We start from the raw sequence: 23846 nt of genomic DNA, 5'->3' as shown, positions 1-23846 counted from the left end.
GCTCTTGGTGCAGAGGGATCCAATAGGATGGTACAGAGGGATACATTCCACAACATCTGGCATCCCTCAGTCTCCAGATTACCCGGCGCAGCAAATTATGTGAGCATCAGAAATGGATACCATATCATGCCATCCCCAAAATCATGCCGAACAGTGAAACTGTGGCATGATAATCGTGAATCAAAATCCATAAATATATGAACCGACAGCATCCCTGTGCTCTCAATAAACAATTGAACTTAGAGGAACGCTCGCATCCTCAACAAATATCATATTGGCAAGGTCTCCTGCCAATGGAAACAAGCGATAGTCACTTACAAAAGTAAACGCGCGATGGTACGACAGAACAGAGATTACGAGACAGCCCAATACCCTACTCTTGCGCAATCCTTTTATTATTTTATACGTCAATCTTTTTATGATTGTCTACAACTATGTCATGTCTACAACTATGTCATGCATTATTACTTGAATTGTGATCACAATTCATCACTTGCCACCGTAGTGCTTTTTCAAAAATCCAATGATCCAAGCATTGAGAATTACTGAAGTAGAAGAAAGAAAGGGTTTGATCGGATTTAAAATGAAGACAGATGTTGAAGTTAATTTGCTGGTACACCATTGGCTAGACAAGGCCCGAGGTGCATGGTGAATGGAGAATTAGCTATAGAATGCATACAGACAGGCAGACATTGGGTTCAGAGGAGATAAAGGAACTAATTTGAAATTAAGAGGAGTGGTAAAGGTGGAGGCGACAGATATTACAGGATGGAAGGTAGACTCAAGAACAGATGTTGGGATGAAGGTTCAGCTGAGGGCGAAGCATAGGAAGTCAAAGATCCCGCAGTTCCAGCCTTAGCTTGTTAATTGTGAGGGAAGCAGAAGGGATCTAGGTCAGCATGTAAATGCTGGCAGGAGCAGAATGCAGTGGCTTAGTTTTCCCCAATACTGCTGCAAGGTCTGGGTGATGATTAGACACTGGATAATTTGGTAGGCTCTTTTCAAATATTTTAAGCTTTACCAGACTTCTTTTCACATTAGCTTTTTCTTCTAGAAAAGAATATTCTTCCTCCGAAGGTTACTTGCCCAAACTGCTTTTATTCATTCATGGAAAAGGAACATATCTGGAAAGGCCAGCATCCATTGCCCATCCCTAATTTATCTGGAGAAGGTGATGTGAGCCACTTTCTTGAATCATGTAGCCCATCTGGTGTGTTAGGAAGGAGTTTCTGGTTTTTGACAGAACAACAGCGAATGGCAATATATCGTTCCAAATGAGGATGGTATGAAGTTTGGAGAAGAACCTGCAGGAAGAGATGTCTCCATGCATCTGCTGCCCTTGTCCTTAAAGATGGCAGAGGTCACAGCTTTGAAAGGTGCTGTCAAAGGAGCCCTGACAAGGTGCTGCCGCGCATCTTGTAAGTGGTACACACTCCTATCACTGCTGGTAGAGAGAATGAATGTTTAAGGTGCTGGATGGGGTGATCAAGCAGACTACTTCGTCCCAGGCGATGTCAGGCTTGCGTTTTGTTATGACTGCACTCTGCAACTGCATAATCCATCACGTTCCAGACTTTTGTCTTGGTGAACAGTCACCACAGAATTCAGCCTGACCTGTCCTAGTAGCCACCATATTTACATGGCTGGTCCAGTTATGTTTCTATAGAATCATATAATTTACAGTGCAGAAGGCCATTCGGCCCATTAAGTCTGCACCAGCCCTTGGAAAGGACACCCCAACAAAGCCCACACCTCCACCCTATCCCCATAGCCCCACCTAATTTTTTTTTGGACACCAAGGGCAATTTAGCATGGCCAATCCACCTAACCTGCACATCTTTGGACTGTGGGAGGAAACCAGAGCATCCGGAGGAAACCCACACAGACACGGGGAGAATGTGCAAACTCCACACAGACATGACCCAAGCCGGGAATCGAATCTGGGACCCTGGAGCTGTGAAGCAACTGTGCCAACCACTTCTGTTCAATGGTCAGGTCCAGGATACTGGTGGGGATTCTGGATGGTAGTATAGTAATGTCATTGATTACCAAATGGACATCATTAAATTCCCTCATGTTGGCATTCATGCTGCACAAATGTATATGCCACTTAGCAGCCCAAGCCTGAATGTTAGCCAGATCTTGCTGCATACAGACAGATTGCTTTAGTATCTGAAGAGTCAACAGTACTGAATCATCAACAAATATCCTCATATATGACCTATGATGAAGAGGTCATTGATGAAGTCGCTAAAGATGACTGGACAGTGCCCCGGTGAGCTCCTGTAGTGACGTGCAAAGACAATTGGCCTCCCAACAACCATATCATCTTCCTTTGTGCTAATTCGGGCAGCACGGTAGCATTGTGGATAGCACAATTGCTTCACAGCTCCAGGGTCCCAGGTTCGATTCCTACTTGGGTCACTGTCTGTGCGGAGTCTGCACATCCTCCCCGTGTGTGCGTGGGTTTCCTCCGGGTGCTCCGGTTTCTTCCCACAGTCCAAAGATGTGCAGGTTAGGTGGATTGGCCATGATAAATTGCCCATAGTGTACAAAATTACCCTTAGTGTTGGGTGGGGTTACTGGGTTATGGGATAAGGTGGAGATGTTGACCTTGGGTAGGGTGCTCTTTCCAAGAGCCGGTGCAGACTCGATGGGCTTCTGCACTGTAAATTCTATGAAACTCCAAACAGTGGACAGCTTTCCCAGATTTTCATTAGCTTCAATTTTGCTAGGATTCCTTTATGCCACTTAATCAAATGCTGCCTTTATATGTCTTTTGTTCATGTTTGAAGCACAGTGACCCTGGCAGAACCCAAACTGAACACTGGTGAGCAGGTTATTGTTAAGTGCCACTTGTTAGCATCTTCCATCATTGATGATTGTGAGTGAACCGATAGGGTAGTATAATTTAATAATGATTTCAGAACATCATAAAGCTCTATGTAGTCAAATATTAGTGAAGTATCTGCGATGTGAGGAAACGCAACAACCAATTCCCACAACGAGATATATGACTGAATAACCTTTTCACTGTTGTTGAAGGCTTAAATGTTGGCCAGGAAAATGGGGGAAAATTCACTTGCTCTTTTAAAAATAATGGCATGGGATCAGTTCTATCTACCAGAGAAGGCAGATGTAATAATCTTATGATTTTCACAAGTAGCTTACATTAACACTGCAATGAAGTTACTGTGAAAGTCCCCTTGTCGCCACACTACGGCACCTGTTCGGGTACACTGAGGGAGAATTCAGAATGTCCAATTCACCCAACAACACGTCTTTCGGGACTTGTGGGAGGAAACCGGAGCATCCAGAGGAAACCCACGCAGACATGGGAGAACATGCAGACTCCACACAAAGTGACCCAAGCCGGGAATCGAACCTGGGACCCTGGAGCTGTGAAGCAACAATGCTACCCACTGTGCTACCATGCCGCAGTGTTTCTCAATGATTCAGTGATGGAATCACTACACTGGGGCAAGGCTGCTGGTCATTGTTTGCATCTCTCCATTGCAAATTTCCATCTTCTCTGATCAATGCAAGGATCGTCCGTGAGGACAAAGCAAGGACCAACGTTTGTACCACTAATAAGCAACACTAGCACATACTGGCAGATGTCCAAGAGGTGGACCCCTTGAGGACCAATTCTCATCGATAGAATACAGTAGAACAAATCATTCCAACTCTCACTTCAGCCTCCAAGCAATCACTATCACAAACTTTGCCTATCTCTATTCTATTCCATTGCAATTAGAGCTCTTGCACAGCAAATACAACTTCCGACACTGTTACCTATTTTCTGATTTAAGTTCCTGTGAAGTGCTATGGTACTTGCACTGTGTTAAATGGTAGATAAACACAAGCTGTTGTTGTACTCCTCCTAGCTTCCCATCACACCATCTCCAAATCCAACTCATTCATTTCCAGGAACACAACAGTAAAACTGCTTCTATATTCCCTTTCTCCACATCAGTAAAATCAAATTATTCAGTTGTCTCATTGCTGTCGTGGGAACTTGCTATGTGCTAACTGGCTGTGCTGTTTCCATACGTCACACGGGTACTTCACTAATACTTGGCTGTAAAATGCTTTTGTGTTATGAATTTGTAAAATGTATTATATAAAGGTAATTCCTTCTCTTTTTCTTGTATAGTATGTTGCTTCCAGTCCTCTCCATTCATTAACCTCACTATGCTGTTCTATGTTGAACCAAGTGGCCTTCTGCAGTTGTGGTTCTTCGAGTCTGCACCAACCCTCGACAAGTACTGATAGTTTTAGAATGCTGGTGTTAAAATGCTGGGACAGCTAGTCTTTGTTCAGCTTCTACTCAGCCCTGAAAAGGTATTCATCATATGACTTTCCTCCACAAATCACACTGTCAGACAAAGTTTAAAAAAAAAGAAATTAAAATACACACCAGCCATACTGATTTGTTTTGTAGCAAGGAAAGGTAAAGTTGCCATGGTCCCAGATGCTGATAACAATAATAATAATGATAGCTTATTGTTACAAGTAGGCTTCAATGAGGTTACTGTGAAAAGCCCAAAGTTGCCACATTCTGGTGTCTGTTCGGGAAGGCCGGTATGGGAATTGAACCCGTGGTGCTGCCTTGTTCTGCATTACAAGCCAGCTGTTTAGCCCACTGTGCTGGTTTCATAGGCTGCTTTCCCCTTTGAGGGGGAGAGCTGACTGGTGGTGATTTAACTGGAGAATCACCACACCTCAGGCAAGGGAGAGCCTTCATGAATAACCTCAGCCAGTATGGGAATTGAAACCATGCTGCTGGCCTCGTTCTGCATCACAAACCAGCTGTCTAGCCAACTGAAGTAGCCAGGACTAGTGCACTGTATTACTATTTGCCACACAATGGCACAGTCACAGAATTAAATGTGGGCCGGTTAACACGAGGTTTACCTCCTGTCCGATTAAACTAAAACCATTTTCAGAAATTTCCAGGCAAGAAAAGTGTTAGGTTTTCAAAACCCAATATTACTGAACCACTACAGTTCAACATATCTATTTCCTGAACTATGAGCTCTATACACTTTGCTTTTCAATATTACAACCAAATTAGCTGTGTATTCCTCAAAGGCCTCCATTCACTGAATCATTCTCCCACCCAGTGCCTCCTGCACTGATAGTGGCAGATGGAGGCATGCAAAGAAAAACACCACAATAAAAGCTCTATTCTGTTTGATGTTCAAAGCTTTAATCTATCTCACAAGAACATCCCAATATGACTGTACCTGAACATGTAGATGCAATGAATAGTACACTTGCCTGGGGGTGGGGAGCACACTACAGGGAAAGTATTGTCTCTGCTACTTTTGATTATTTTAAACTGATAGCCGTGTGTTGTTTTGGCCTTTGCTTTTGGGAGTTCTGCAGACATCCTTCCTCATTGACCACAAAAGACAAGTCACTTGAATATCACTTAAAATGGGTGAAATTGGAAATTTGAATTCATCAGTAGGGAGTAATAGACAAGAGATTTTACATTTGAGTCAAGGTGGAGTTCTAATTTTAGCTGCTCTGACGATCTCTGGAAAGCAACTTTAGGAGTGAATGGAGTATTCTAATTTGGGGATGGTGGACAGTGAAAAAAGGAAATTAGTTCTGGGTGATGTATTTAACACTACCACTCATTCTGCAAACATGGTAATCTGGGCTCTCCCTCCAAAAGGCTGCAGATATTTCAATTGAGAGATCACCAACCTTTAATTAGGCAAGGATACCAAGGAATATGGAACAAATCAATTGAGCTGAGCTACACAAGATTTGCTTTGGCTCCACTGAAAAACAGCACAAATGTTGTGTCTGTGCATCAACCATCTACTTACTTTTTCCCCAGGACCCACTTTTACCAACCGGCGGACCTTCTAAACCCCGGGCTGGCAGACGTTCGCGACCTATGCCAGTCGACCTTCACGACATACCACTGTTGCTTATCTTTAATGCAACAGATGAGCAAGCTTGGTCCTCACGATCTCACTTCATCATTCAATGTTACATTTCTGCTTAGGACTTCAGTTGACGATTGAAGTTCTCACTGCATCCCTTGAAAAAAAAAATCAAGAGGTTGCCCTCAAACCAGAATGCCTTTGAAGATTTGAGGGTTTAAACTTCCTTGCATATAACACACTTGGGCTTTACATCCTGATTTGCATTGGCACAATTATAGCCACACCTCAAGAACACAGAACAGTACAGCACAGGAAAAGGCCCTTCGGCCCTCTAAGCCTGCACCGACCAAGCTGCCCGTTAAAACTAAAACTTCTACACTTCCAGGATCCATATCCCTCTAATCCCATCCTATTCATGTATTTGTCAAGATGCCCCTGAAACGTTACTAACGGCACTGCTTCCACCACTTCCTCCAACAGAGAGTTCCAGGCACCCACTACACTCCTTGCAAAAAAAATTGCCTTGTACATCTTCTCTAAACCTTGCCCCCAAAACCTATGCCCCCTAGTAATTGACCCCTCTACCCTCAAAAAGCCTCTGACTATCCAGTCTGGCTATGCCCCATAATTTTGTAGACCTCGATCAGGTCGCCCCTCAACCTCCATCGTTCCAGTGAGAACAAACCGAGTTTATTCAACCTATCCTCATAGTTAATGCCCTTCATACCAGACAACATCCTGGTCAATCTCTTCTGCACCCTCTCCAAAGCCTCCACATCCTTCTGGTAGTGTGGCAACCAGAATTGAACACTATACTCCCAAGTGTGGCCTAACTAAGGTTCTATACAGCAGCAACATGACTTATTTTTATACTCAATGCCTTGGCCAATGAAGGCAAGCATGCTGTATGCCTTCTCCACTTGTGTTGCCCCTTTCAGTGACCTGTGGGCCTGTACACCGAGATCTCCGACTGTCAATAGAGAGTTCTACCATTCACTGTATATTCCCTACCTGCATTAGACCTTCCAAAATGCATTACCTCACATTTGTCCGGATTAAACTCCATCTGCCATCTCTTCGCTCAAATCTCCAAACAATCTAAATCCTGCTGTATCCTGACAGTCCGCATCGCTATCTGCAATTCCACCAACCTTGGTGTCGTCTGCAAACTTCCTACTCAGACCAGTTACATTTTCCTCCAAATCCTTTATATATACACACTACGAACAGCCAAGGTCCCAGCACTGATCCTGCGGAACACCACTAGTCACAGCCCTCCAATCAGAAAAGCACCCTTCCATTGCTACTCTCTGCCTTCTATGACTTAGCCAGTTCCGTATCCATCTTGCCAGCTCACCTCTGATCCCGTGTGACTTCACCTTTTGTACCAGTCTGCCATGAGCGATCGTGTCAAAGACCTTGCTGAAGTCCATATAGACAACATCCACTGCCCTTCCTGCATCAATCATATTTGTGATCGCCTTGAAAACCTCTATCAAGTTATTGAGACACAACCTCCCCTCCACAAAACAGTGCTGCCTCTCCAAATGGGAGTAGATCCTGTCTCGAAGAATTCACTCCTGTAATTTCCCTACCACTGACATAAGGCCTGTCGTTCCTTGGATTATCCTTGCAACCCTCAGGAACAAGGAACAACATTGGCTATTCTATTCTCCAGTCTTCCGGGACATCACTTGAAGTCAGTGAGGATCCAAAGATTTCGGTCAAGGCCATAGCAATTTCCTCCCTAGCCTCCTTCAGTATTCTGCGGTGGATCCATCAGGCCCTGGGGACTTATCCACCTTAATATTTTTCAAGACACCCAACACCTCGTCTTTTTGGATCTCAATGTGACCCAGGCTATCTACACACCCTTCTCCAGACTCAACATCCACCAATTCCTTCTCTTTGGTGAATACTGATGCAATGTATTCATTTAGTACCTCGTCCATTTTTTTTTATATAAGAGAAATACAGCACAGAACAGGCCCTTCGGCCCACAATGTTGTGCCGAACTTTTGTCTTAAGTTAATCATAGATCACAGAATTTTGGACACTAAGGGCAATTTATCATGGCCAATCCACCCAACCTGCACATCTTTGGATTGTAGGAGGAAACCGGAGTACCCGGAGGAAACCCACGCACACACGGGGAGGATGTGCAGACTCCACACAGACAGTGACCCAAGCCGAAATCGAACCTGGGACCCTGGAGCTGTGAAGCAATTGCCCTTAAAAACAAATTAATCTACACTTCATTATTCTACCCTAATCCATGTACCTATCCAATAGTGCATTCCATGCCCCCACTACTCTCTGGGTAAAGAACCTACCTCTGACATCCCCCCTATATCTTCCACCATTTACCTTAAATTTATGTCCCCTTGTAATGGTTTGTTCCACCCGGGGAAAAAGTCTCTGACTGTCTACTCTATCTATTCCCCTGATCATCTTATAAACCTCTATCAAGTCGCCCCTCATCCTTCTCCGTTCTAATGAGAAAAGGCCTAGCACCCTCAACCTTTCCTCATAAGACCTACTCTCCATTCCAGGCAACATCCTGGTAAATCTCCTTTGCTCCTTTTCCAAAGCTTCCACATCCTTCCTAAAATGAGGTGACCAGAACTGCACACAGTACTCCAAATGTGGCCTGACCAAGGTTTTGTACAGCTGCATCATCACCTCACGGCTCTTAAATTCAATCCCTCTGCTAATGAACACGAGCACACGATAGGCCTTCTTCACAGCTCTATCCACTCGAGTGGCAACTTTCAAAGATCTATGAACATAGACCAAGATCTCTCTGCTCCTCTATATTGCCAAGAATCCTACCATTAACCCTGTATTCCGCATTCATATTTGTCCTTCCAAAATGGACAACCTCACACTTGTCAGGGTTAAACTCCATCTGCCACTTCTCAGCCCAGCTCTGCATCCTATCTATGTCTCATTGAAGCCGACAACAGCCCTCTTCATTTTCCACAACTCCACCAATCTTCGTATCATTTGCAAATTTACTGACCCACCCCTCAACTCCCTCATCCAAGTCGTTAATGAAAATCACAAACAGCAGAGGACCCAGAACCTATCCCTGCGGTACGCCACTGGTAACTGGGCTCCAGGCTGAATATTTGCCATCCACCACCACTCTCTGTCTTCTATCGGTTAGCCAGTTTGTTATCCAACTGGCCAAATTTCCCACTATCCCATGCCTCCTTACTTTCTGCATAAGCCTACCACGGGGAACCTTATCAAATGCGTTACTAAAATCCATGTACACTACATCCACTGCTTTACCTTCATCCACATGCTTGGTCACCTCTTCAAAGAAGTCAATAAGACTTGTAAGGCAAGACCTACCCCTCACAGATCCGTGCTGACTATCCCTAATCAAGCAGTGTCTTTCCAGATGCTCAGAAATCCTATCCCTCAGTACCCTTTCCATTACTTTTCCTACCACCGAAGAAAGACTAACTGGTCTGTAATTCCCAGGGTTATCCCTATTCCCTTTTTTGAACAGGGGCATGACATTCGCCACTCTCCAATCCTCTGGTACCACCCCTGTTGACAGCGAGGACGAAAAGATAATTGCCAACGGCTCTGCAATTTCATTTCTTGCTTCCCATAAAATCCTGGTCAGGCCCGGGGGACTTGTCTATCCTCAGGTTTTTCAAAACGCCCAACACATCTTCCTTCCTAACAAGTATCTCCTTGAGCTTACCAGTCTGTTTCACACTGTCCTCTCCAACAATATGGCCCCTCTCGTTTGTAAATACTGAAGAAAAGTACTTGTTCAAGACCTCTCCCATCTCTTCAGACTCAATACACAATCTCCCGCTACTGTCCTTGATCGGACCTACCCTCGCTCTAGTCATTCTCATATTTCTCACGTGTGTAAAAGGCATTGGGGTTTTCCTTGATCCTACCCGCCAAAGATTTTTCATGCCCTCTCTCAGCTCTCCTAATCCCTTTCTTCAGTTCCCTCCTGGCTATCTTGTATCCCTCCAGCGCCCTGTCTGAACCTTATTTCCTCAGCCTTATACAAGTCTCCTTCTTCCTCTTAACAAGACATTCAACCTCTCGTCAACCATTTTTCCCTCACTCGACCATCTCTTCCCTGCCTGACAGGGACATACATATCAAAGACACGCAGTACCTGTTCCTTGAACAAGTTCTACATTTCACTTGTGTTCTTCCCTGACAGCCTATGTTCCCAACTTGTGCACTTCAATTCTTGTCTGACAACATTGTATTTACCCTTCCCCCAATTGTAAATCTTGCCCTGTTGCATGCACATATCCCTCTCCATTACTAAAGTGAAAGTCACAGAATTGTGGTCACTACCTCCAAAATGCTCCCCCACTAACAAATCTATCACCTGCCCTGGTTCATTACCAAGTACCAAATCCAAATGGCCTCCCCTCTGGTCGGACAATCTACATACTGTGTTAGAAAAGCTTCCTGGACACACTGCACAAAGACCACCCCATCCAAACTATTTGATCTAAAGAGTTTCCACTCAATGTTTGGGAAGTTGAAGTCACCCATGACTACTACCCTGTGACTTCTGCACCTTTCCAAAATCTGTTTCCCAATCTGTTCCTCCACATCTCTGCTGCTAGTGGGGGGCCTATAGAAAACTCCCAACAAGGTGACTGCTCCTTTCCTATTTCTGACTTCAACCCATACTACCTCAATAGGCAGATCCTCCTCGAACTGCCTTTCTGCAGCTGTTATACTATCTCTAATTAACAATGCCACCCCCCTACCTCTTTTACCATCCTCCCTAATCTTGTTGAAACATCTATAACCAGGGACCTCCAACAACCATTTCTGCCCCTCTTCTATCCAAGTTTCCGTGATGGCCACCACATCGTAGTCCCAAGTACCGATCCATGCCTTAAGTTCACCCACCTTATTCCTGATGCTTCTTGCGTTGAAGTATACACACTTCAACCCATCTCCTTGCCTGCAAGTACTCTCCTTTGTCAGTGTTACCTTCCCCGCTGCGTCACTACATGCTTTGGCGTCCTGAATATCGGCTTCCTTAGTTGCTGTACTACAAATCCGGTTCCCATTCCCCTGCCAAATTAGTTTAAACCCTCTCGAAGACTACTAGTAAACCTCCCTGCCAGGATATTGGTGCCCCTCTGGTTCAGATGCAACCCGTCCTGCTTGTACAGGTCTTGCCTTCCCCAGAATGCGCTCCAATTATCCAAATACCTGAAGCCCTCTCTCCTACACCATTCCTGCAGCCACGTATTCAACTTCACTCTCTCCCTATTCCTAGCCTCGCTATCACGTGGCACCGGCAACAAACCAGAGATGACAACTCTGTCTGTCCTGGCCTTTAACTTCCAGCCTAACTCCCTAAACTTGTTTATTACCTCCACACCCTTTTTCCTACCTACATCGTTGGTACCAATGTGCACCGCGACTTGTGGCTGCTCACCCTCCCCCTTCAGGATCCTGAAGACATCGCTGGCCCTGGCACCCGGGAGGCAACATACCTTCCTGGAGTCTCTCTCGCGACCACAGAATCTCCCATCTATTCCCCTAACCATTGAATCTCCTATTACTATTGCTTTTCTATTCTCCCCCCTTCCCTTCTGAGCCCCAGAGCCAGACTCAGTGCCAGACACCTGGCCGCTAGGGCCTTCCTCCGGCAGGTCATCCCCCACCAAACAGCATCCAAAACGGTATACTTGTTTTGAAGGGGAACAGCCACGAGGGATCCCTGCACTGTCTGCCTGCTAGTTTTCTTTCCCCTGACTGTAACCCAGCTACTCCTGTCCAGTACCTTGGGTGTGGCTACCTCCCTGTAACTCTTCTCGATAACCCCCTCTGCCTCCCGGATGATCCGAAGTTCATCCAGCTCCAGTTCCCTAACACTGTCTCTGAGGAGCTGGAGTTGGGTGCACTTCCCGCAGGTATAGTCAGCGGGGACACCAGTGGTATCCCTCACTACCCACATCCTACAGGAGGAGCATACAACTGCCCTAGCCCCCATCCCCTCTTACTTTACAGAATTAGATGCCCCGTAGACCAACTGGACCTCCACCCTCCGACTCTGCTTCCAGTCAGCTGTACTCTCTGTAAACTCCTGGCTCCCTTCATGCTCTTTGAGGAAATGTAGGAAATGAAAGGAGCACCGTACTCCCTCCTCACCTAACGTCCTCAGATACCAAACTCTCACTACAGCACTCAAATGCACCAAGTTTAGCACTCAGTGCAAACAAAGTCTGCACTGTAGCTGGATCCTTTTTATACTATGAATCTAGCCTCTGAAAACTGGCCTAATCCAATTAATTAATTAACAAGCTCCAGCTGCAAGTACCTACAAGTAGAACCTTGTTTAAAGCGGATTCAAAATTCACCTTCTTCTAAACCAAACAGCAACTTTTAAGTTAATTAACTAAATAAAAGAAATACTAGACTTTAGATAAAAATGAACCCTTATACTCCCTCAGTCACAAAACTCTCACTGTGAACTCATTTCCTCTGGCTCCACACATAGATTCCCTCGCCTGTCCTTCAGTGGGCCAACCCTTTCCCTGGCTACCCTCTTGCTGTTTATGTACGTGTAAAAAGCCTTGGGATTTTCCTTAACCCTATTTGCCAATGACTTTTCATGACCCCTTTTAGCCCTCCTGACTCCTTGCATAAGTTCCTTCCCACTTTCCTTATATTCCACACAGGCTTCATCTGTTCCCAGCCTTCTAGCCCTGACAAATGCCTCCTTTTTCTTTTTTGACGAGGTCTACAATATCTCTCGTTATCCAAGTTTCCTGAAATTTGCCGTATTTATCCTTTTTCTGCACAGGAACATGCCGGCCTTGAATTCCTTTCAACTGACATTTGAAAGTCTCCCACATGTCAGATGTTGATTTACCCTCAAACATCCGCCCCCAATCTCAGTTCTTCAGTTCCTGCCTAATATTGTTATAATTAGCCTTCCCCAATTTAGCCTGATCCTTGTCCACCAGCACTTTAAAACTTACTGAATTGTGGTCACTGTTCCCAAAATGCTCCCCTACTGAAACTTCTACCACCTGGCCGGGCTCATTCCCCAATACCAGGTCCAGTACAGCCCCTTCCCTAGTTGGACTATCTACATCTTGTTTTAAGAAGCCCTCTGGATGCTCCTTACAAACTCTGCCCCATCCAAGCCCCTAGCACTAAGTGAGTCCCAGTCACTATTATTGGGGAAGTTAAAGTCTCCCATCATAACAACCCTGTTGCTTTTACTCCTTTCCAAAATCTGTCTACCTATCTGCTCCTCTATCTCCTGCTGGCAATTGGGTGACCTGTAGTAACCCCCCAACATTGTGACTGCACCCTTCTTATGCCTGATCTCAACCCATATAGCCTTGCTGCCCTCCCGCAGTACAGCTGTGATATTCTCCCTAACCAGTAGCGCAACTCCTCCACCCTTTTACATCCCCCTTTATCCTGCCTGAAACACCAAAATCCTGAACGTTTAGCTGCCAATTCTGTCCTTCCCTCAACCAGGTCTCTGTAATGGCAACAACATCATAGTTCCAAGTACTAATCCAAGCTCCGAGTTCATCTGCTTTACCCATTGTACTTCTTGCATTAAACCATATGCACTTCAGGCCGCCAGTCTCACTGTTTTCAGCAACATCTCCCAGTCTGCTCTTCCTCAGTGCCATATTGGCCTTATTCCCTCGCTCTCCCTCAATGCTTTCACCTTCTGACCTATTGCTCCCACCCCCCCGCCATACTAATTTAAACCCTCCCGTGTGACACTAGTAAACCTCACGGTCAGGATATTTATGCCTCTCCAGTTTATATGCAACCCGTCCTTATACAGGTCACACAGGTCATAAAGAAATCATCTTTATACTGCTTTGTCCTTGATTTAAGTTTCTTAAATGAGTTGTTCACCAGACGCTCTGGGGCTCTGCATATAGCTCACACCCGCACTGTTTTGTCCTGTCGTGGACTCTCCTGTGAAGCTCTCTCCGGCAGATTCAGTTGCAAGATCCTGGCCTGTTTGTGTCGCTGGCCCTATCTTCCTTATTACAAAATAATCCATCTTCAGTTCATCACACAGTCCTGCTGCTTGCTTGCTGGCAGCTATAAAATGGAAGAATCTCACTTCCATTTCACACCCAAAGCATGGGCATATGGCGTCAGTGTACCTGCCAGGTATGTGACCTATCTAACGCTACATCTGGCGAAAAGACTCCATCATTCGTCAAGGCCGGTCGCGGCCGACATTTTTATTTAAATTGGAACTTTATTTCTGATACCTGATTTTTCCAAATCTATGACTTTTTACTACTGAACATTAAAACAATTTCAGTTGAACATGTGCATGTTTTAAATATATTCCCATTTCTTTACAAATTTAACCAAGTACAGAAAAGAAATACGATCTTGTTTTTACTTTACAAACTAGGACTTTAGACAAGATGAAGTAACTTGTCAAACACAAGATCACAATATTTCTTACTGGTTCCACTGATTGCACTATCCAAATATCCGTGTTATCTTCTCCATTCTTACCAAAAGCACTTACTTCCTGGCTTCCAGAGAGTGGCGACACAAAATGACAACTGTGTAGGTTTCTTCCAGTGTAGACTTGTGATAGCAGTTTTGACTGGCCTCGTTTGATCAGTATTCCTGGCTGATAAACCTGGCCTGGCTTCCCCCTCACTGTTCAGTAGCTGCATGCATGCCAGTCACAGACTGCTGACCACTTCCTGACTAGTACTTCAGTGTGGGAGTGCAAGCGGACGTTTGACCATGGAGCCGCAAGTCACATACTGCCGATTGGTGGCGGCGATGTGCCGAGCTGTGCGCAGAGAAAGAGCAGCAGAGCCGAGCTCCAATCTGGAGCCACTACCATTAGCATTGTGCGCCCATGTGGATGGCCATCAGCCCTGCTCCCTACCATCCAAGGGCATGACGACCAGCACCCAGCCTAGAACCACCCCGCCCCCAAACACCACAACCAATCGTGCACTAGCAGCATTCTTAAAGACGGTTGCAGTTGTTCGGGTCTTCTTCCCGCAAAAAACAGGAACGCCACAACGGATTGCTTCACAACCCTCCCGACACTTACCGGGACGCGGCCCTGAGTTTGAAAAACCCTGATTTGGGACAAATCTTTTCCTGAGGCACACATTGCCTTTATCTGCCATTGGTTCACTCCCTAAAGAGGCAGAGCTCCAGCTGACATTGATTAGGCACAGAGCAGTCTGCAGGGAAGCTCCAGCAGACACTGACCAGACAGAATAAGTTGGCTTTCTTGTAAACCCATCAGATGAAGAATTAGGTTTAATGGTGGAATTGATTTGGCAGCCAGTGACAGTCAAACCTTTTCCTGAACATTGTTTTGATTCACAGAATTATAAAAGTTGAGAGTTAACCTAAAACTGAATCTCATGCTAAATAATTCAGCACAGAACATTTGCCACAATTCAGAACATTGACCACAAAAATCAAGTCGTTAAGACACTAGTTTGGGCTTGTCCGCTTCAGTGAAATGACTGCAATGGACGTTTTGCAAAGCAACCTTAATAAACATCAAGGTTTTGGGCATAAATCCCATCAGGACAAATTGTGAAACAAAATTTAGTAACTTGTCATTTGTGGGCTTGCATTAGATTAAAAAATTGGTCATGAAACTCCTGGATTGTTGTAGAAATCTCACTGGATTACTAATTTCTATCAAGGAGAGAACTGCCACCCTCATTCAAGCTGGTTCACCTAATCCTCCATCCTGTAGTTAATTCTTGATGCCCTCAGAGAATTTAGGCATTGACAATAAAAACTGCCAGCGGTGTTCATATTCCAAGAACAATGAGTGATCATGCACATGCAATAGCACTAAGCTACTCCACCTCATTTAAGCTCACTTTCCTTGTCATGAGTATAATATACGAAGTTTACCTGCCCCACCTTGCCAGAAACCACCCAAGAGCCAGGTTCCAAAGGGGCACTGCTCAGAGTACAAAATAGTAAAACAAAACCCCCATTAACCCTCCATGCTTCCCATATTGTGGCCGAATGAGTAAATGCACAGTGATTGTCATATTCAAGTACAAAAAGCATCAACTTGGTTGCCAATTATTTTCTATGACTCAAATTAAAGGTCAGTTAGTGAGTGGGGGATGTGGGTAACTATCGCCTTGAACATGATATGAAAGGGAAATTCAAAAAAAGCCTGCCCTCCATCACATCACTTTTCATTGATTGATATTTATTGTCACATGAAGTGAAAAGTATTTTTCTGCAGCCAAGGGAACGTACAGAGTAAACAAAAAAAGAATAATTGACAGAGTACATTGATAAATTGTACATCAGCAAATAGTGATTGGTTACAGTGCTGAACAAAGGCCAAACAAAAGCAGCATAGGGCGTCGTGAATAGTGTTCTTACTGCAGTGGGCTTCCAGAGGATAATATCCTCCTTGTCTTCACAGTCCAAGATCTCATCAAGAATTACTATCTTTTATGGCAAAATGTTGACATTAATTTATTCCAAAGTGCCAATTTAGTGCCATAAGTCCATTAAGACTGGGGAACCACACAGAATGCTTCCTTAAAGGCGGCAACAAAAAGAAACCCAGCATAAAACTTACATTCTTCACATTTACATCATGAGCACTGCCTACATTTGATTGGCTACCATTCAACTCCCATAAACAAACTTTTGGCAGCTCCAATTAGCCCTAGTGAAACAGATCAACTGCTGGTTTCCATTTCAATAAATTATCCTATTTTAGATCAGTCCTTAACAGCTAATGAGGTTAGGAATCCTAACCTCTTCAGGACCTTAAGCACCAAGAGGTTGAATGAATTTAGCATCCATTATGTAGAACATTCAAACTGCATTAGCAAAAGCCCACCTGCTATATTGGGACAATACCTAAATCCAATAATAAAAGTGAACATTCCACATTGTCAAAAAGGGATTTAAACACTTTAGCTTGCCTTGGGGATTTTGCTGAAATAAAAAGCACTGCTGTTGAAAGATGTACATTTCTTTGTTCATCTCGGTTCTCTGGAAACAACGCACCAATGAAATAAGAGTGGATTTTCACTGGATAAGAAACTGCTCTAGGATCAAGTCAATTACAACGGACATTTATAAAGCACCTTTTACACAGGAAGAGGGTACAAAGGAGATTCACCAAGATGTTGCCTGGCTGGAGCGTTCCTGCACTGAAGAGAGGTTGGTTAGGCTGGGGTTGTTTTCCTTAGGGCAGAGAAGGTTGGGGGTGGGGGGGGTGGGAAGAACAACCCGATTAGGAGTGTAGATAGGAAGACATTTTTCCTCTTAGTAGAGGTTAAATAACCAGGAGAATGGATTTAAGACAAGGGCAGGAGATTTAGAGGGGATGAGGGAAAAGAATTTCACCCCAGATGTGGTGGAAATCCAGAGATGCATAATGCTCACTTAATACCTCACCTATCGGCATGGATTGGGTTAACGGTCAGATTTATAGCTTTCATTTCAGGTTAGATTCTGATATACATGCAAGGTATAGAGAAAAAAGTATTTACTTTATTCCCATGTTTACTTGGAGCCTTCTTCCACTTATTTTGTGTGCATGAAAAGAGGGAGGGGGTAAAAAAAAAAGTTGTCTTGGGAAAAAATCCACACATCATTAATCTGGCCTCATTAGATTAGAGGACGGAAGAACAAACGTGCACTTATAAAGCAGATTTCTACTCCGGACGTCCCAAATTATTTTTAAAGTGCAGTCACTATTGTAGGAAATGCAGCAGCCAAAATAGCAAGGTCTTACAAGTAGCAAAGTGACACTATTGACTAATCTGTTCACTGGAAGAATACAATTTTTGTATTTAAAGACCAGTCTTAAAACAGAACTATGTAGAATTTGGTCTTGTATTTCCAAATAAATTTGTGTACATGAACCACGTTTAAGACTTTGGGACTAAGTTGATACAACTTGTAGCGCCAGAAAATTCCAGAAATGGACTTGCAGATTGACACCCAATCCACCTTTAGGGTAGCAACTAACTTGAGGGAAGTTTAAGAGAACAAGCTGATTTATGCAGATGCACAATCAGCAGGATTTAATTTGTACAGATGAGTATTTAATACCTGGCCCATGGAAGGGCAGGTTTCCACAAGTTACATTTTTCCTTACTTACCACAAGTGATCAGAGCCACTGGGTTCCACAAAAACCTAAAGCTTTTAGATTTAAGTCACCAATCTGCAGTTACAAAACACATCACATTCACTCCGTCACAACCCTCCCTCTCCAAGACTGAGTAAATGGGACTTAACTTCTCTGATCAGCAGCCCATGGCAAAATACAAGCATGAACTCTCATTAATGGATCTTACCATATATTGAAATCACAGCCAGAATTAGCCAGGCAGTCCATTCTGGGAGGTATTTGATGAAAACCAGAGCCATCAAAGCGCTGATCATGATTAGGTAGGCCTGCTGGAGTCGAAGTGGCCCCTTCCAGTGGATACATACCATCCCAACCACTCCAAAGTTCCAGATCACCAAAGCCAATGTGAAGTAATCCATGGCAACGTTGTAGGTTTTGAAGACTTCTCTGCAGAAGAAATACAAAACAACCTTGGTTTACTGAATGAATCACAGAATTTCAAAAGTTACAGCACATGAAGCCGCCATTTGGCCTGTTGTGTCTTCACCTACTCTCCACGTATCAAACAGAGTGAAATTCCCCCGCATGCTCCCCATAAATCTGCACATTGCCCCATTTCAGATAACAGTAATTCCATTTTGAACACCTTGAACCTGCCTTCACCACAATCTCACGCAGTGCTTTCCAGAGCCCAACTGCTCCCTGCATGAAAAAGCTTTTCCTCGTGTCTCTTTTGCCAATTCACAGAATGCTACAATGCAGAAGAGGCCTTTCAGCCCATTGAGTCTGCACCGACGCATGAAAAACCCAGACCTTCCCACCTAACCGCACTTGCCCGGCATGCCGAGTACTCATCCAGGTACTTTTTAAAATGATGTGAGGCACCCTGCCTCTACCACCCTTCCAGGCAGCGCATCCCAGACCATCACCACTGTGTAAAAGAGCTTTTCCTCAAATCCCCCCCTAAAATACCCACCCCTCATTTTGAAATTGTGTCCCCTCAAAACTACCCTTCAACTAAGGGGAACAGCTGCTCCCTATCCACCTTGTCTGCACCCCTCAATGTTGTGCATCTCATTAGGTCACCCCTCGAGTCTTCTCTGCTCCAGAGAAAACCACCAAAGCCTATCCAACTTCTCTTTGTAACTTCTATCCCAGGCAACATGCTGGTGAATCTTCTCTGCACCTCCTCCAGTGCAATCACATCCTTCCTATAATGTGGTGACCAGAATTGCACACAGTACTCCAGCTGTGGCCTCAGTTCTATACAGCTCCATCATAGCCACCGGCTTTTGGAATCTATGCCCCGATTGACAACGGCAAGTGTCCCATATGCCTTTTTCATCACCTTATTAACCTGCCTTCAGAGATCTATGGACAAGCACGCCAAGCTCCCTTTGTTCTTCGGAACTTCCCAGTGTCAGAGCTTTCATAGTATACGTCCTTACTTTAAATTGTGCCGTCTCATTCTCAATTCACTAATAGGTCCAGATTTTCTGTATCTAGGCTGTCCAGACAGTCATGATTTTAGAAAAATTAATTCATGGAATGCAGGTGTCACTGCCTCAGCCAGCATTTATTGCCCGCCCCTAGTTGCCATTGAGAAAGTGATGGTGACCATAGAACATACAGTGCAGAAGGAGGCCATTTGGCCCATCGAGTCTGCACCGACCCACTTAAGCCCTCACTTCCACCCTATCCCCATAACGCAATAACCCCATCTAATCTTTTTGGTTACCAAGGGCAATTTAGCACAGCCAATGCACCTAACCTGCACGTCTTTGGATTGTGGGAGGAAACCGGAGCACCCAGAGGAAACCCATGCGGACACGAGAAGAATATGCAGACTCCGCACAGACAGTGACCCAGCAGGGAGTTGAACCTGGGACCCTGGCACTGTGAAGCCACAGTGCTATCCACTTGTGACCCGATGAACTGCCTTCTTGAACCACTGTAGTCCAAGAGGGTGGCACCGTGGTTAGCACTGCTGCCTCACAGCTCCAGGGACCCAGGTTCAATTCTGGCCTTGGGCCACTATCTGTGTGGAGTTTGCACTTTCTCCCCGTGTCTGTGTGGGTTTCCTCCGGGTACCCCAGTTTTCTCCTACAGTCCAAAGACGTGCAGGTTGGGTGGATGGCCTTGCTAACTTGCCCTTTAATGTCTAAAAGGTTAGGTTGGGTTACAGGGATAGAGTGGAGGCACAAGTAGGGTACTCTTTCCAAGGGCGGGTGCAGACTGGATGGGCCAAATGGCCTCCTTTTGTACTGCAAATTTTATGATGCTATGATTTGCGGGGAAATGATTGGTCCTCAGTAAAGTTGAGAGGATGTCGAAAGCCCAATGGAAGAATATGGGACAAAACAGAACGAGGGCTAGTCAGCCAGAGAGCTCAGGTTCAGTGCCGAGTTCAGTGGGAGGAAAGATGGCGGGAGCAAGCTTGCCGGGTGGGGCTGCACCCATTTACGGTGGACACGCTGGCCGAGGTGATACATAGAATTTACAGTGCAGGAGGCCATTCGGCCCATCGAGTCTGCATCGGCTCTTGGAAAGAGCACCCTACCCCCTACCCAAGGTCAACACCTCCACCCTATCCCCATAACTCAGTAACCCCACCCAACACTAAGGGCAATTTTGGACACGAAGGGCAATTTAGCATGGCCAATCCACCTAACCCGCACATCTTTGGACTGTGGGAGGAAACCGGAGCACCCGGAGGAAACCCACGCACACACGGGGAGGGTGTGCAGACTCCGCACAGACAGTGACCCAAGCCGGAATTGAACCTGGGACCCTGGAGCTGTGAAGCGATTGTGCTATCCACTATGCTACCGTGCTGCCCTAATGGAGCCCCTGATGGAGGAGGATTTTGAGTGGCAGTTTGCTAAGCATTCTGAGGGGCATGGGAAGGAGATGGGTATACTGGACAGTTGGTGGACGATATGGTGGCCCCAGTAAGAGAGACTCTTGGAAAGATGTAGACGGCATTGCAGGAGAAAGGAGAGCTGTTGAAGAGGGTGGGGGAAGCATTGTCGCAGCACAGTGACCAGCTTGCCTCGATGGGAGAGGAGCTGCGGAAGGTGGAGAGCAACATGGGGCTGAGAGCCAAAGTGGAGGACCTGGAGAACAGGTCGCAGTGGCAGAATCTTTTGATCATGGGACTGCCTGAGGGGCTGGAGGGCTAAAGGCCAACAGAGTACCTTTCGGAGATGTTCTCCCAGTTGTTGGGAGGAGGAGGAGAAAAACACCTCCCTCCGAGCTGAATAGGGCCCATTGGTCGCTTCGGCCGAAACCAAAGGCGAACACAAAGAGCTGTGATAGTCTGTTTTCACAGCGATCAGAGGAAGGAGACGGTGCTGAGATGGGTCAAGCAAGAACTCGAGTTGGGAAGGCAGTTGTTATCTGAATATACTAAAACGTCACTGTGGAGCTGGCAAGACATCAGGCAGTCTTCAACAGGGCTGAGGCAGTGCTTTACTGAGTAATGTGCGGTTTGGGGTGGTTTACCCTGCAAAGTTGTGTGTTACAGATAGCTCCAAGGACTATTACTTTGAGACGGTGGAGGCACTCGTGAGCACTGAAGAATTGGGACTGAACAGAGTTTGGACTTGGTTTTCATATGGGAGGGGATGGTTTGTGGACGTTGGGATAATGTGCTGGGGTTTTCTCCACTTGGTTTGGGGTTTATCATCTTTCGTTGTTCAGATTGGCTGGGTGTGGGAGGTGGTTTTATTCTGTTTTTTGTACTAGGTATGTGGGGGAGGGGACTCTGGCAGGGGCTACCTCACTAGCCAAATTAAGTTGGTTAGTGAACAGGAGCAAGTTGGGGGGGGGGGGGGGGCAGGAGGGGCTGTGTCCAGCCGAGCGTATGTGGACAGGTTTTGAATGGTCGGGGAGGTGTGAATGGTTTTGGGGGGGGGGGGGGGGGGAGAAGAGATGGGGAGTATGCAGAGAGAAGTGGTTGGGGGTTTCTGGGGGAAAAAGGGTGTGGGGGAAAAGGGGTAAGTTGTCTGATGGGGACTACGGGGTAGGGCTTGCTCATGGGGTGGGGCGAGGGACTTCCATTCCGAATGACAGCATAGAACGTGCTAGGGTTGGATGGACCAGTGAAGCAGGGGTTTTCTCACATTTAAAGACCGTGAGAGCCGATGATGCGCATTTGAGGGTGAAGGACCAGGTTAGGTTTCCGGAGGGTTATGTGAGTTAGATGTTCTACTTGGGCTATGATAGAATGCACGGGGAGGGGCGCGCGTGTGCTCATTGAGGGGTGAGGAAAGCTGACCACTCAGCGATTGTCACTTCAGATCATGCTCAGCATTTGGTGGATGTGGTCCTTAAGAAGGGGCCTGCACAGAGGTTGGATATGCGGCAGTTTGCAGATCCGAGTTCTGTGAGGATGGGAAAGGTGATTGATGATTATGTAGGGTTCAATAAGAATGGGCAAGTCTCGCCAGTGTGGTAAGGGGTGACATCATCTCGTTTAAGGCACATGTAAATAGGGAGGCAAAGTAGGAGTGGCAGTGGCTGGCGAAGGGCGAGGTGGTGCAAGATTGGGGTAGAGAGAAAAGCTTGTTATTGTCAGCTGCTAGGGAGTGGGGGTGTTAGTTATTGGGGTGTTGATTGGTGGACTGGGGGTGGTTTCTGGTGTTCTGCATTGTTTTATGTATAAAATGTTAAAATCCGAAAATATTTTCAAAATAAAATTTTGCACCGTCTCTCAACATTCTTGCTACCAAAATGACTCACCTCACACTGATACTTTGAATTTCATCTGCCACTGATCTGCCCAATCCACCAATATGTCTATGTCCTTTGGATGTTCAAGATTATCCTCATCACAATTGATAATGCCTCCAATTAGTGAAATGGCATCAGGATTTGTGGCAGACAAACAATTAAATAAAACACAAGTGCAGATACACCTTTAAGAAAAAAAGTTTGAACTTACCCCAAATAGATGAATGAGAAAAAGAAAAGCAGCAAGAGTGATGAGATTATTAGCCATCCGTGAATGACCTGTTTAAATAAGACCAAAAATAAGGCTTCAGGCATGAAAAAGCTTGGCTGATTTTTGCCCTCCAAAGGGCCACATTAATTGTTAGAAATACAATTTGGTTTTGATCCCCATGACATGATAGTAAATAATAATAATAATCTTTTCTTGTCACAAGTATGAAGTTACTGCAAAAAGTCCCCAGTCGCCACATTCCGGCACCTGTTTGGGGAGGCCGGTACGGGAATTGAACCTGCATTGCTGGCCTTGATTTGCATTACAAACCAGCTGTCTAGCCCAATGAGCTAAACCAGCCTAAAAGGGCAGAGTTCCTCTTCAGATAGCTTGTGAATTATAAGGGTGTCTGCATACTGTGATTTAGCGGCTATGACCAGTTTGGTCTCTTAAGAGGCGAGAGGTGCTACCCATCTGGACCAGTTCATGGACTGGTGCACTAAATTTTGATTGACAGTCTACTGCAAGATTGCAGAAGAGCTGTGCTTTTTATAAAGATGATTTTAAGCCAAGGACCTATCTGCCCTCAGTTGGATGTGTTCTCTTGTTTAGTTCAGCCACATTTGGAATACTGTGTACAGTTCTGGTCGCCACATTACCAAAAGGATGTGGATGCTTTGGAGAAGGTGCAGAAGAGGTTCACCAGGATGTTTCCTGGTATGGAGGGCGCTAGCTATGAAGAGAGGTTCAGTAGATTAGGATTATTTTCATTAGAAAGACAGAGGTTGAGGTCTCCAAAATCATGAGAGGTATAGACAGGGTGGATAGCAAGAAGCTTTCTTTTCTTCTTCCCCCCCCACCAAGAGTGGGGGA

At 45.4% G+C, this 23846-nt stretch overlaps 1 protein-coding gene across 2 annotated transcripts in view; it reads right to left on the bottom strand.

Moving 5' to 3' along the window:
• Nucleotides 1-23846, bottom strand: part of psen1 (presenilin 1) — a 97561-nt gene that overhangs the window by 28566 nt on the left and 45149 nt on the right. For both annotated transcript variants that reach the window (XM_038781739.1, XM_038781748.1), the window contains 2 exons: nt 22974-23041; nt 18255-18475 (listed from right to left, as the gene is read on the bottom strand). In XM_038781739.1, coding sequence (XP_038637667.1) covers nt 18255-18475; nt 22974-23041 — 289 coding nt within the window. The remainder of the gene's footprint in view (nt 1-18254; nt 18476-22973; nt 23042-23846) is intronic.

The sequence above is a fragment of the Scyliorhinus canicula genome, chromosome 2 (assembly GCF_902713615.1).
Source record: "Scyliorhinus canicula chromosome 2, sScyCan1.1, whole genome shotgun sequence".
Taxonomy (NCBI): domain Eukaryota; kingdom Metazoa; phylum Chordata; class Chondrichthyes; order Carcharhiniformes; family Scyliorhinidae; genus Scyliorhinus; species Scyliorhinus canicula.
The sequence above is the reverse complement of the archived record's forward strand: the minus strand, read 5'-3'. Positions and strand labels throughout refer to the sequence as shown.